The 16,200-nt window shown below is 34.8% G+C and overlaps 1 protein-coding gene across 1 annotated transcript; it reads right to left on the reverse strand.

The window, feature by feature from the left end:
• Positions 1–38: 38 nt before the first annotated feature.
• On the reverse strand, positions 39–16,181 carry LOC124445951 (gem-associated protein 5-like). Its single transcript, XM_046996734.1, is given in 28 exon segments — positions 39–654; positions 1,077–1,993; positions 2,291–2,505; positions 2,791–2,956; positions 3,616–3,741; positions 4,128–4,212; positions 4,820–4,939; positions 5,657–5,804; positions 5,917–6,054; positions 6,676–6,759; positions 6,868–7,005; positions 7,353–7,649; positions 8,146–8,320; positions 8,428–8,567; positions 8,798–8,875; positions 8,972–9,010; positions 9,013–9,077; positions 9,209–9,282; positions 9,354–9,487; positions 9,573–9,646; positions 9,771–9,856; positions 10,537–10,746; positions 11,297–11,435; positions 11,958–12,195; positions 12,738–12,871; positions 14,496–14,622; positions 14,721–14,775; positions 15,687–16,181. Coding segments are annotated over 27 exon segments (3,876 nt in total). The 5' UTR covers positions 15,987–16,181; the 3' UTR covers positions 39–654; positions 1,077–1,702.
• Between the last annotated feature and the right edge of the window lie 19 nt (positions 16,182–16,200).

Consider the following 16,200-nt stretch of genomic DNA (forward strand, 5'->3'; position numbering starts at 1 on the left):
AAAGACACAAAAATAGACATAAACATTGACAAAAAGGGAGACAAAAAGGTAGATTCAACTATTTCAACAATCGACACAAACGTAAAAAAGGCACGCACAAAGATAGACACAAATATAGACATACTCACTAAACTGTGATGGTTCGTATCTTTAGAAAATTAGTTTTTTGAGTATGGCATTTATGGCTTTAAATTAAGTTTTTTTTTGACAAAACCTATCCTCACAATTTCGGCACTTACTCATACAGCCAGGACTTAGCAGCAATACACACTTTCAATTCAGTTATTGACTACATGCATAAATGTAGATAAAAGCCATTTTTTAAATCACTATTGGAACAAATTACGTAACTTACCTTCCATTGTCAAGTTCACAACAGACCAACACATAAACATCAAAACTACAGCACAACAATTTACAGCATAATAAAAAACTCAAATTACTGACATATTCCAGAGATGTTTTGTAATTCCTCGTTGACTGAAGTCACTTTTTCAGATCATATTTCCTGCGTGTTGCCCAAGAAGTTATTTCTCTGAACAGTTCGGACGACCCAGTTTTCAAGTCTTTGTCGGCATGAGGCGATGAAATTATAATGTTCAATAAATCTAACAACAAAGACACACTTTCTTTCACGTTGGGAAATGGTATCTTCTGAAAGAATATAAAACTACAATAAGATACAGTTTATAGCAAGGGATAACATGAAGTATGTAAAAGTAAGTTGAATTTCTTATCCACAACTATTTCACACAACCGTTCTTGTTTACGTCTGTGTATAAGGGATGCAGTGCAAACATAATGAAAGAATATTCAGTGCAAAAGTAAAACTACTGTAGGAGTGAAGTAAAGTGAAGCAGTACAATTAATGTAAAAGTAACTACAGTGAAACAGTACGACAACAGCAAAACAATTATGTGAATATCAATGTAACAGTGTAAAAGTCTGCAAAGCAGTCATAGGCATTCATCTTTATGCACAAGATTGTATTTCAACTGCGTAAATGCACTTCACCTGCATGTATGTTTTTCATTTTTTCGTGGATATAAAAATCAATTTATAACGGTAAACAATACCTGCAACATTTTCTCCACTTCATTTCTATCGTCTCGTAATTTATCCTGAATTACGTCAGTGTTGCCACAACTACTATTCTCCACGGTGTCAGTTTTGTTATAGGCACCATCCTTCGTAATGCCAGTGTTGTCATAAGTACCATGTTCTTTCATGTCAGTGTTGCCATGAGCAACATCCTCCATAATGTCAATGTTGCCATAGGCACCATCCTCCACAATGTCAGTGTTGCCATGAGCAACAACATCCACAATATCAGTGTTGCCATAAGCACCATCCTCCATAATGTCTGTGCAGGAATGAGATCCACCCTCAACAACATGAGCGTAGATATCTGAAAGCAGAACTGTTGAACAAAATAAACAAAGGCGATAAAATTCTATGGGAGTAGTTAGAAGCTTTCCATGATTTGACTCGAAACGACGACTTTCACATGCATCTGAACGCAATATGATATCCTCTTTTTCAACTGCTGAAGAACTATTTATTGTGGACTTGGTTGGGTCTGGAGCCTGTGAGATTTTGTTACCAGAGGCGTCAACACAATTATCAACGGGTAACGTCATCGAATCTTGTGCTTCATTGAGATGAGCTTCTTTTCCAAGGAAATTCTTCAATTTTAAACATCTCAAACAATCACGAAGGAGTGCTTGATAGTAAAACGCCATAATATTGTTGAAATATTGATCGATGGTACCCACTGACGTCGTCCTATTGTTTTGAGACAGTAACTCAAGACAACGACACGATCGAGACCAAAAGGAAACAGAAGTTCAACGAGATGACAAATAATAACTTGGAATTTATAATCGTTACAAGCCGCGAGAGCTTTAAGAAAATGCTCCAAACATAATTCACTTTTGCCCAGTAAGGCAGCAATCAAACCAAGACAAACGTTTTTCGATATCATCATCATTATCTAAAAAACAATTTTAGACAAATTTTAGTTATTATTTACTTTGCATAACTATTGATACAGCAGATTGTATTCAGTGTCAATTTTATAACACTTTGCATATCTATTGACAGAGCAAGTTCTATTTTGTATACAGTTTTTGGTAACAACCAAATCAATGCGTATAAAAATGATGTAAAATGTTTTGATTTATGTGGAAGTATGGTGCGTATATTTTTATGGAGAAGATGCAATATTAGTATTATACTTTTCTTAAATGCAACATTTCAAAGAAAAACAAGGAGCTGAGAAAGTACTCACATTTTCAGCAATTCCTTTATTCAATAAACTTTGCCTTCCACAAGTTAACGCTGAAAGTTGTACGTAGGACGCAGGTAAACGAGATTTACTGCGTTCTAAATCACATTCACGCCACCATTGCCTCAAAATTTTGTAAATAAAAAAGTCTGAATCATCGTTAGAAACCGATCTCCAAAATAACGATGCTCCCTCGATCAAAAAACCTTCGTGTTTAGCTAAAAACAGAAAGTTGTAGAAAGCTTTCATTCATAAATAGAGTGCTCATGTTTTTAACTCTCGCTTGGATACTATAATCACTTCATGATTTAGGAAAAACGATATCAAGATTACGTAATTTGTCATTTCACCAGGATTTAGCGCATTCTGAAACATGTGGATTAGATTAAGGTGTTTACAGAAAATGCTCAGCTTGTGTTGAAAACATTCGATGTTCCCCTTATGTCTTCTTGATGCTTCAGCGCTTTCTTCCCTTAACTGCCTGGATTTGTATCTATATTTACCTTGAAGCTTTGTTATAAAGCTGGGTAACTCAGTGTGACAGCAAGCATCGCCTATCTCATTAGATTCAGATAACTGACGTTCTGGGAAATCTTCTTCTCCAAAGGCACCTGATTTCAACAAACTTTTGAGCATGGTCTTATGAGTACATATCAATAATAGTAGTGGCTATAGTTAAAATAAATAAGAAATTGTAAAAAATAAAACGGCAAATTGGAAAAACTGTTACCTATTTATTCTTATGCTTTATAAGCCTGAATCATGACTATTATACTCTAACTACATTAAATAATAAAATTACAACAAAATGGCATTTATCAGATGAAGAGTGTATGAGTGCTCATTGTCTGCCTGCTGAACTAAGGAGTTGCTTTCTGTTGACAAATATCTACATTTCCAGATTGCTAATAAATTTTAAAAAGAACAGCGCTCGGGCCTTAGAGAAAATCTTCTCTTTCCATTTTACACTTGTCAAGGTGAAAAAAGTAATTTTTGACAAGACAAGCGCCGAAAAAATGACTTTTTATATTACTCATAACGAAGACAGCTTATGAAATATTTTATCAAATGTTTTTCGAGCTTTTTCATGATGATGCGTATATGGAACATAACGAGAAAATCCCAGAAATTTTATCAAAGTGTGAATAAATTTTTCCAGCTGAAATACAGCTCAATCACTACAACACGATAAAAGAATACAAACAACAAATACGTCCATAAACTAGTTTCAATTTCAACAGAAATACCACAGGTTAATTCAGACGTATATAGAAGACGCATGCAACAACGAAAATGAAGTCTGAGACTTGTATGAAGAACGGACAAACCTCCATTTCCGTGTAGTCGTGAATCATGTCCAACGCATCATTCCACCTCGCTTTTTTGGTTGCTTTCAAAGCAGACTGCTGAATCAGGGACTGAGCAAGATCTAGTTTTTGGCAAAACATTGCTACCTATGAGACCAAGTGAAACATTGTAGTTAAATAACTGTGCTAAGTTAAAACACTACGAAGTTACGTATTCGTGATCAATAATTCGACAAAATCCGATAATTGTTCAATAAAGTGCTTCGCAATGATCATTTCGGTTAATGAACTTCACATCTATCGAAATGGAAACATTATTGACAGCTTTATGTCTTCTAAGTATTGAAATTGGTAAAGGAATAGAAATGACTGTTGTTATAGAAACCATGGAAATTAAAGTCTCAACTGCATGGTAACGCCTTTGGCAATTGAACAATTTCCAAATTACTCTTCCCCAGAACGTTTAATTCCCCACCACACAAAAAGACATCCTAAATAAAAGATCTTGAAAGTTGTATAAATAATAAAATAACCTGTGCTGCAGTATGGAAAGCAACTTCATCTCCTCTTCGAGTCAAAACACGAATTGCGTCATCCTTTAACCCACAAGCTAAGTAACTAAAAAATATAAAAACCCTAAAAAACCATGCCTAATATCTCGACAGAAGCCATGAAAAAAAAATTTAAAGGCAAAAAGACAAAATTCACATTATCAAGTGTTGCCCAGACAGTTTTCCTAAACATACCAATATTGAAAATCCATAATTGGGCGGTGGGGGCTAATGTTCATAAATGCATATTCTACTTTATTAGTTTCTGTTGAAATGAATTGTGATAACGGATTATGATATATATGAATATGAGCCTCCCCAATTATTGATCTACCATGGTCCCTGCAATATAGCTTCACAGCTTTATATAGATCACAGCTTCGTTTTTGGAATATTATACTGGTTCTCCAGCCAGGGGGGATAGAAAAATTTCAAGTACGAAAAGTTACAGTTGATCGATGAACGATTCAACATAAAAAAATAAAGAATTGCGATGTTTGAATTCAACTACACTTTTAGAATCCAAAAGATACCAAGCAAAACCCACAAAGTCTTATTGCTAAACTGCCAGCCCCCCTCCCCCCACAAAGTGACATATACATTCAGGGGTATTTTTTTTTTGAAAGTTAATTTTCAGTTTATTTTCAAAAGAAAGTTTGTTTTTTAATCCTCACCACTTTGATGCCTGTTCATAAGAGTTTTCAATTTCCAGCCGTCGACCCCACGAAGAATACAAGTCAAGCAACACAGGATCAGAGGGTAACAAACGAACTTTAGCTAAAGCAATAGCATCTCTGTAATAAACACATAAACTTGTGGAGACAGCAAATAAAATTCGTGCAGCAATACCAGAAAGAAGAAAACAACTATAAAATGGTTAAAGTGCCCCTATCAGCAAAAACTTGGTGTAATATCTAACGTATCGGTAAAAATTTTTTTCAATTTGGTCAAACTGTCTTCTTGTTATGGAGGCTTAAAGTTGCTTTTCAATGGACCTTGTCCGTCGTGGCAGGAAGACTGGGTCTAACCAAATCTGACGTCATCCAAGGAGTTCGTACATATATCTTGTATTGAGGAATCCCTTGCATGAAGTCACAATGGTAAGTCGTTCCAGGCTTTTCGAACGACGGACAAGATCTATTAAAGGGAACATTTTTGCTAACTTTAATTAGCAATAAAAATGGAACGATTTGACAAACTGAAAAACTTTTTTCACTGATACGTTGAAAATTACACCTAAAGTAAATATCGCTATTAAAAATTGCCGAAAGGGGCACTTTAACTGACATAATATACGGAGAGGGTTTATGTTAAACACTTTAAACACTACGATGTAAGTCCCTCGTCTACACAGTCATCGATTTATAAGTATAATATTTTATCCTTTTTCGTTGTCGCTTTGGTTTCATAAAAGACAAAACGACTTCAGAATAAATTAGACAAGACACAAAAAATCTTGTTGCATATTGCACAATCTACACGTGCTACTTCATGTAGCTCAATCTAAATACCTGTGCATTCCAGCAACTTTCAACACATTGATTGCTTCGTACACTTTATCACATGCGAGATAATACAGAGCAGCTCGATAAAAACTTCCTTGACCAACAAGTTGTTCTGCAAAAGCTTCAGTAATGACCAGTCGCACACTTTCTCCAGCTAAAAATAAGTTATTTTGAAACGGATAAGGAGCAATTTGGAATCGACTAACTTATTTCGCCAGCAATAAGCTTCAAATAAGAAAAATATCATTTATGTTTGACAAATTCACCTAAATGACTGAAAGCAACTAAACAGTCATTCAACTGTTTTTTCTCAACAGCAACTTCCAGTGCTTTTCCTATGTTTCCTTTCCATAATTCCAAGTGTATCTGATAGTCAATATTTCCATTTTCTGCATGGTAAACCCCTTCAGTGAATGTAAAAACAGATTTTGGTGAAAATTGAAAACAGGACGAGGTTCAAGCTGCTTTGATACATTTTCATCAAATCTTTGTTAAACAGTATGATAACATACAAACAAGACAAAAGAGAGATAGAACGTACATTTCTGTTCGTTAATAACCTCGTTTCACACTACATTTATATCATTTTGGAAAGTAGTAGATGTCATTGAGATGGAAAATAGCGTCACTGTTTTCATCTAAACTCCATAAAACAACATGACTTATGAGCCCAGCTTCGTGAAAAGTATGAATAAACAAGTCCATTTCTCATCACGTCAATAACTGCCACATGTTTCAGGAGCAAATTTGGGAGATTGAGTATTTAGTGCAAGCCGAAATAAAATAAATTGGTGGGGGGAGGGTTCTTGGAGTAGTACACATTGGGCCCGGGCATTTGTCCTTGATAAGTGCCCAATAAGCATTGACTAGACCATCGTTTGATTTAAAAATGAATTCTGGTTTGGGTCACATTACAGAAGTATCTAAAACATAAAACTCAAGCAATGACACACATTGCAATTACAATATTTTGCACAACACGTGATCAGTTTATTATGCAGCTTGCAAAAGTCTTTCGCACTGACCTTGTTCAGTTAACATACTAAAAGTTGATTTTCTATCAGCAAATAGACCAAGACTGAATTTATCGCTATCAGTGTGAACAGTGTCTAGGAACAAAAATAAAACAGCAAAACCGTTGAATTAGAAAAAATCGATAAAAACAATAAATACATATTTATGAAAACAAAACTAGCGAGGCACACTTCAAAATTTACCTGTGCTACCAGTAACGAATTTTGCAACTTCAATACATCCTTTACTCGTTATATCCCTAGGTCGGTTGTCAGCCAAGGCAGAAAGTGGAAGCATGGATTTTCCTCGCTTTTTTTTCTTTTTGTTTTCAACAGTATTTGCTTTAAAGAGCAAATTAAACATTACCAAAAACAGCCTCTTGAGTTATCTTAAAGTAAAATTTGATCTAGTCTTTCTGATAGTATATTTGTTTTTCATAAAATTGATATGTCTTAGAAATTCCTCATAGGAGCGTAATATTGATGGCTACTCGGCAAGCTGATAACTGTACATTATCGAGACTCCACTTGTTCAGAAAGCAGTCTGGAGTCTCCAGAAGAAATAATTAAACTATGAGACAAGAATCCTACTTTGCTGAATATGAACAATGCTTGTAGCCACTACTTTTTACTAGTACAAGCATTAAAACTTAACTCATACAGCCAAAGACGAATAAAAAATTATTTACCTTTATTAGAAGTTGTAGCGTCATGAGGTTGACGGAAGTCTACACATTCTTGTCTTTCATCGGCAAAGGACGAGTTTAGCGTTTGACTGTTATGTTGCAGTGTATAGTTTTCTTCAAGTGACACATCTTTAAAATCTTTACTAGTTTCAACAAAATCCTTTCCGCTACAACTAGAGTCAGCAATCAAAGGTACTTGCATAACATCTTTATTCATTACGATTTCGTCTTTCCTATTTTGAGTGTCGTTGGATAGCGCTTTCTTTTTCTTCTTCTTGCTTCTGGATTTTGGCTTCTTTGCTAGGACACGTAAAGTAAAGGTTAGAGGCAAAAGCAATAAAAATTATCACTAGGATTTAATGGGTGAACTAGTAGAACCTTGCTAGAATGATGTGAACAGATATTGCATGTGTCAAACAGTGATAAAATTTTTAAAAGAAAATTTCGGTAGCTATTTAACCATTGGGCAGTTGTGCATACTAGATGGTAACTAGATGTATGGTTATTATTTACACAGCTATAGGATGCATGGTAATCGAGTGTATGATAACTAAGGGAAACTGAGTATAGATAATTAGTGGTGACTGGATGTAGAATTATTGGTTTATAGAAATTAAGTGTATGATAATGAAGGGTAACTGGGTATAGAATTATTATTTTATCGCAATTGAACGTGTGATAATTAGTGGTATTTGGGTATAGTATTGGTTTGTCGCATTCTAGCGTATGATTAGGGGTAACAGGATATAGAATTCTCGGTTTATCGAAAGTTAGTGTATGATAATTGGTAAAATACATTCTAATGGAGGTTCTTTGAAGACTTGTTGAGATATTCTCCATGAACGAACAGTAAAATCATCTCCACCACTAAACAAGACATCAACATCAATAATACTCCACACCACAGCCATTACGCGACCACAATGACCACGGTAGTTGACCAATGCTGAACCTGTCACGACATCCCATACCTGAACAAACATATTTTTATTCACACATTTTATTCATTTTTAACATAGCTTGTAGTGTCTTGTGCTCATATTAATCAAACTAAACATCAAAATTATGAGAAGCTAACCTGTACAGTCCCATCATAAGAAGAAGAAGCAAGTTTCAAATCTGAATGTGGACTCCAAGCGACATCTGTAACACGAGCACTGTGACCAGCTAGCCAGCGGTAGCTGCTTGTGACGGTATTCATGGAACCATTTTCCAACGCTTAATATTAAAGCAGTAATTGTGAATTAAAGTGGCAATGTAAGGGATGTGTTCAACCACCTTTACATCTGCTTCTCGGAAAGAGCAAAAAAGAAGTTGGGGTAGGGTTTTCTTAAAATTGAAGCATCACGTTCATATATGTAAATACTTTCTTAATAATATGGTCAGTATCTACTGTTCAGTTTCAAGATGTGCAAAGCACAATTGATCTATTTCATTCAAATGCATACTTCTTAAGATTTCTTTTGAATCATGAACATGGACGTCGGAGCCATTCGATCCCGATGCAAGATATGACAGACAAGGATCTGAAATAAGTTTTAAGTTAATGCAAAGAGAATCTGTGAAGATACATACTTAAATATCAGGAGTTAGAGTATCATAAAATGTACTTTAATGTTTACCATCTGTATCATAACTTAGATACCATGCCAGACATGTTATATTTTCTTATGAACATCTATAGTTGACAAAATCTTCAAATCGGGAAAACCACAGAAGAGAATAGACCTATACAAATGATTTTTTTGGATGTATAGTATGTCAGATCACACAAAAACTCCTGGAATTGAAAGCGTGTCAAATAACATCGTAAAATACTATAAAGTAGTACAGTAAATAACTGAGAAAATCAAACTGACCCATCTTCATTGCCAATTGCCATCAATGTTCCGTCAGGTTTACAAGAAACTTCAGTATGTCCAGAAATATTGTGCTACACAATAGTAAAAGTACAACGACAATGAATGGTAAGTGATGACTTGATGTGACAAAACATTATCTCACCGTTATTTCATTTGTCCTTTTGATGACAACGTCAATATTTTTTGCTACGTCGCTTAAACGATCGGGCTTGTGTTCTAAAATGGTTCCTTCTCCCCCACAACTGTATAAACGCAAATTCTTGTCCCCTTCATCATCTGAAGAGATAAACGAGGTAAGTAGTACTTTAAAAGGGTCGGAAAATAGATTATCTATAGCGACAACAAGAAATCTTTGTTATACCCAAGTGCTCAGATGGAGGACCCCAAGACAATGAATAAACCGATTTCTTGTGATATATTCTTGAAACATTGCATCTAAATACGGCATAATTTCACAATACAAGATAAATGCAAATCAAGCATCACGAATGCTGAGAAATATAATGCATGTTATAGTTTTTAATCAAAAGGTATTCAGTTCAATTGATAGTATTCTTACGTTTGTGAAAGAACATTATAAATGCCAACTTTTCCTTCCTCTGTACCAAAAGCAAGTAAACCTTCGTTCAATGAATGCCAAAGAACCTGTTGACGAAAGTACGGAGAACAAGTATGACAAAGTTGTAATAGAAACGGCTTATAGGAACACATATCTTTTAACCTGAAAACAAATCTCCAATCATGGACTTAAATTATTCAATCAGATCACAACAGTGAATTTACTCGTGACTAAACCTTTTAATCGTAACAGTAAGTTAGTAAAAATGTGCATGAAACTATTTCTGTGTATGTGTGAATTTCCTTTATGTGAATACTGTGTGTCACTATTGATGAAGGGTCGTTGCACTGAGTAAATACTATCGGGGAATAAATCCCTGGGAATATACCCTCGGGAGTTGACCCTTGAGTAAAGACCCTCGGGTAATAACCCTTGAGTAAAGACCCTCGGGTAATAACCCTTGAGTAAAGACCCTCGGGTAATAACCCTTGAGTCAAGACCCTCGGGTAATAACCCTGGAGTCAAGACCCTCGGGTAGTAAACCTGGAGTCAAGACCCTCGGGTAATAACCCTGGAGTCAAGACCCTCGGGTAATAACCCTGGAGTCAAGACCCTCGGGTAATAACCCTGGAGTCAAGACCCTCGGGTAAAGACAATCGGCGAAACATCATTGAGAAAAACTTACAAATAAAAAATAAAGATACTCAGGTGTAAATTGGGTTAAAGCCTCAAAGATCCTATAAATATAATGTTATAAGAAACTCACTATCATAACCTTGGTACCAATCCCACGCCAAAGATTAGTAACTTTAGGAGATGAACTTCTTGAATTGTTCCAAATACGTATCATGTTATCACCAACAGCAACAGCGAGACGCAATGGATCTAACACAGTTACATCCAAGCTATACACAAATCCACCACAACATGGTAGACTGGTAAGGAGTGTTGCATCTTCCAAACTCCAAATATTTATCTATAAATCAGAAATTTATGTTCATCAAGTAGAAACTTTTCTTGTTTGACTACTGAATATTTGTGCGTTTCTTTGCAGACAAAAACAACGCATCACAATAACAGAATGGACATTTCTAAAATGTAATCACACAAAATGCTAAAAGAGTAAACTCATAACGAATTCGGCAAATGTATTATGGTATTCGTTAGAATTATATTCAATAAATAATCTGCATTGAAAAGCAACAAGAGGAAAGGTATGAAAGCAAAAGTTTCTTCCATATATTAAATATGGTTATTTTCACATAAGGGTTGACGGTTGACTAAACGTATTCAGTGACAGATGGCAGACAGCCACAGACAAGGAATATAATACTTCCACTTGAAATATAAACACCATCAAATTATGTACGAGAAATTTATACGAAATTCGCTCATCGTTTGTTTTGAAATCAAATCAATAATTTTAAAAAAATGCTAACGCCAAGACAGATGAAAATATCGCAAGAAACTAGGATAAGAGTACTCACAATCTTACGAAAATGAATTAGCACAATTATTTTCAGTACCTGCCTATCCATTGACACACTGATCATTACGTCATTAGCAGGACGATGACACATGTTGAACACGATGCGACTGTGTTCGCCAAACAATCGCCATTTTGGTTTAGATTTCTTCGAGAGATTCCAGCTCAGAATGTCACCGCTAAACAAAGGAAATGAAAAATTGCTGTATTTGCTGATTTTAACATAAGAATGTATCGACGTCAATTATCTAAATAGTATATTAAAACAACTCTAAACATTTATTTTTCAACTTGTTCATGCAGCGAAGAACGTTAATGGGAGAGGGGGGGGGGGTTATATTCAAATTAGTCAAATATTAAGTTCTGCCCGACTGATTGCTTTTGAAAGCATTTTAGGTTCAAAAGAAACCGGTCGGGCACAACTCAACATACTTATGAATAAGCACCCCCCTCCCTCAAACGTTTCAGTCTAGGGACGGCACTGCAGCCAAATCTTCCGAGAAATGAACGTCAAACAAAGGAAACAATTTCTATTAACTATGTAAAATTTACGACACAGCTCTGTACATTGCTATATTAAAATATCAAAAGAAATGAAATATTTCGTTGAATATTTTGAACCAAAAACATGACTCGAAACTTTAAATTGCACTTTCATATCAACAGTGCAAAAAAGTGGAAAAAAAACATAAAGCCATTACTTGAATCCACTGGACAGCAACGTGCTGGGATCATTTCTTGGCCAGCAAAGGGTTATCCATAACCGTGATTTCATATTGTAATCATCACGAGAATGTTTACCTTTCGACGATTTTGTAGGAACATTAAAAACTGTGATGTACTGATCAAATGATAAATTCCATAAACGAATGGTCTTATCGCGAGAACTTGATGCTAGGATAAAACCATCTTCGGGAGTCGTTTCTTCAGCAAATATTTCTGCAAATTGTTCCAGGAAATGTCTGTGTGATGTTGTTCAAAAGAAAACCAGCGAATTGTGCTTTTCATGTTTATTAAAATGTGAAGTGTACATTGACAGTCTATAGCAGTTCTTGACGAAAATATGAAATAACTACGTAAAAGTATTAATGCTTATTAAAAAAAGTATAATAGGATTCTAAACGTTAGACAAGTTTCAACACCTCAACTCGAAACTTTATAAGCAATGACATTACGTATGATATGATACAATGATAGTATATACAATTAGAAGTACTTCAATAATCCCACCAAATATGCATGAGCACCGAAAGTATGATTTTGTTATAATTAACTTATAATATTTGTACGAAGATGCCATCAATACATGTACGTAAAAAGATGTCTAGTTCTTAGAAACTCGTTCTGTTTATTAAATGCACTAATCCAAATAACAACAGGCAAACAAACACTCTGTACGGGAATCAACTGTTGGTAATATTGTTTTTCAGAGCTGTTGTATAAACAGAGCAGTCCTTACAGGAATCAAGTTTAATAATTACCTGAAGGTAATTCTTTCAAAGAACACGGTGACCAAATCAAACAATGAATTTCATCATCATGACCTTTCAAAACATTAACAACTTCCATTTTCTGTGCATGGGTTGATATGACTATGATTTGACCAGTCTTATAACTACAAAAAAGATACACAAAATGCTAGTATAAAATAAACCATGAAACTACAATTTTCAAATACAGGGCAAATTTTTTATGCATAAAAATACAAATTCATCGAAATTTGCAAAGAGATGGCGGATGAGGTGCAACACTCCCAAGAAATATTTATCAGAAAAATATAACCGTCTTGGAAAATATATCAATGGACAATGTGAAAAATTGGTTTTTATACAAACATTAACAGGAGTGGACAAAAAACTCATCCTCCGAATAAAATTATCGTTATACGTTCGTAGCTCATAATTCTTATAGAAACGTTAAGAAATGAAGATTTGTTGCTGAGGTAACGCAGACCATCATCAAATATACTTTAATTACCCAATTAAAAGTAAAATACAATTTAAGAAACAGCAGGCATGTTGTTGACATCAAGCTACGTATTGTTGTTCCGCAAGGCTATCAAACACAACTTCACTGAGATAGCAAATATTCTACGATAAAATACATTAGTTTAAATGCACGCATCCGGTATCCTTTTGCAGTAAGTCAAAATACAGTTTATGAAAAGTTCAGTTCTTAGTTGGCAGTACCTTAGATTTTATAGCAGCTTCGTAATATGCAAGCGTGTCTGCAACGGTGTCTTGCATGAGGAAATACAAGTGTGCGAATTAACGGTGTGCAATGTGCAATTTGCACATCGTTTTAGCTAAAATGAAAACAATTGCACATCACTTTTTGAAACGATGTGCAAAAATCAGCGGTTTCAACCAAAAACACTGTCGTAAATCATATGAATTTGTTCACGTTTGAAAATATTAATTTAGCAATTAGCGCTGTATAATAATTAACGTGATATCGATTTGATTATGCATATAAAGAAACACTTTTGTCAAAAAAATTGCACATCGTTTTTTCTGAACTAATTCGCACACTGAGGAAATACTTTGTGTTAGGCAAATTGATAACGTGTTGTGTACATTTAAAATTTTAAACATGACTCTGTTTTTCGCTATGCGTGCGAGTTACCAGAGTGACATGAGTGTTTTTTTAATGTAAGACGTAAGGTATAATTCACCTGGTTTTTTTAAAGAACTCTGACCACCACAAAGATCGATTTTTCTATTATTTTAGCAATAAAAGACTTGGTATAAGCTTTCATTTCTAATATAACGAGGAGACTAGAGTGCAGTAGTTTTTTAATCATGTAACGCACATCCATTGATGTCTTTAAGTAAACAGGTAATTTGTAAAGGGGGCAAAGGAAGCTCCTTTTTTCTGTTTCCCCCCTTGTAAATGACAAATACGCTTACAATGAGATGTCTCAAATCATGCAACTTTAACATGTTTATTAATCAAAGAAGACGGTTTTTGATTTTGAAATACTACACACAATAGCTACACCTATATTCCTAAAAATGTTTTCCACCTACACCAATGTAGCCATACATTCAAATATTTTAACTACATATGGTTTGATGGGCATAAAATCTCCCACCTGCTTTATATAGTTGAACAGTTTGAAACAGGGAAAGTGTTTAAGCTCATCTGACCGAATTTGGTAAAAAATGTCATATATTGTCACATTGCCCACCATCCTTCAACCAGGCCACAGTCAAACCCTGAACATACCCTGAACATACCCTATCACCACAATGCCTTCTTCATCAGGTGAACAAGAAATGCAATTTATGCATCCATTCAGTGGAAAATGTTCATAAACTTCGTTTTGCAAGTGTTTCCATGAGATAAGACGTCCTTTTTCATCACCTATTTAACAATCTTTCATTATTTGGATATCAAAATGTAATCAACACACATGCAGTAGCTTTCATTAACAAAATAAAACAATGGCTGACAATTTATACCTGAATAGACCCACACATCAGACAGCAATGACGAAGCAACAGCGGAGATCCGTGCCTTCAAATTTAAAATGTATAAACAAATAAAAATCTACAATAAGTTTCTTGGTATAAAGAAAATGGAATATACATTTCTGTAGCAAGAAAAGCATTATTATAAATTCACATGTTTTTCAACATTACTGATATATAAAGACACCAGTGGCAAAGCCAGCCTGAACTTTTACACCTAAATAATCATATTTTTCAGTGATTTAATAATAAAATATTTGCATTATAGGAGTAAAAAACGGTATAGCTTCACTGCTGAAAGACACAAATATTGAGCAAGGAATATTCTTTAAAGAGTTGTAATGTTACCATGTCATTGTACAATATAAAATAAACCTCAAACTAAGACAAAACTTCAGTAAATACAGATGGGGGGGAGAGGATGAATTGCAAAAACATATACCCTATATGGGATGCTGAATTTTACTCTCTTATCTAGTCTTAGAACTTCAAACCTATATAACCGCAACCTTATAACAGTGGACTGGACAGTGCAGGAATTTAGTCATGATCTTTGGAGAATGAAAAATGTGGAGAATGAAAATGCAGAATAGCACAAAATTTAGCAATAGGTTCTTTATGGGACAAATAACATAAAGCATGCATTAAGTTCTGCAGTTGCATTCCTTGTAGCTTTTACCAAATTTAATAAACTATATAATGAATTGTGCATATCTGTAGCATTAGGTTTGTATTGAATGCTTCTCTGAACAAATCCAATAAATTCTACTTCTGTTTCTACAACCGATTGAGGGAACAAAAGAGTATAGTGAAATTTCCCAAATTCTGTTCAAGGGTGAAGATGATCTACCATGCATTCAAAGGTATCAATAAAGATTTTCAGTTTGAACTCACATATGTTTAATGTATCATTTTACCATTTTGCTACATATATGTGTTTGGGAGATCTTATAGTACCTGATGCCTTCCAGTCAATTGTGAAATAAGTTCCTTAGTATCTATGTCCCAAACAGCAACAGAGAGATCTTCGGAAGCACTGAAACACCATCTTGAATGCAATGATGTTTTACAAAATTGAACTGACGTTACTCGATCCTTATGACCACAAAGATGACCAAAATATTGACAGTCCTGCGGTTTTGTAATGTCCAGAAGAAATATTGTGTTTTTGCCACCATATGCAAAAATCCCATCACGACTTACATCACAAATGGTACCGCAATACCAGTTGGCTGATGCCAGAATCATATCAATCATTTTAATTATTAGCTTAACTCTATTCGTACAGAATTTCACAGTAACCAAGTAGAGTCTTTCTTTACCGCTGCGGTTACGTACGTGCGACTGTTACCTGGCATACCTTCCTCTGCGAATGGAAACCATTAAGACACTGAGCACTGGCTCCGTGAACCAGAGAGGCAAGGATTTACAGAATTACAACCATTGAAAACAAACAGCAACCATGAGCCCG

This window comes from Xenia sp. Carnegie-2017, unplaced genomic scaffold, assembly GCF_021976095.1.
Source record: "Xenia sp. Carnegie-2017 unplaced genomic scaffold, XeniaSp_v1 HiC_scaffold_22, whole genome shotgun sequence".
NCBI lineage: Eukaryota > Metazoa > Cnidaria > Anthozoa > Malacalcyonacea > Xeniidae > Xenia > Xenia sp. Carnegie-2017.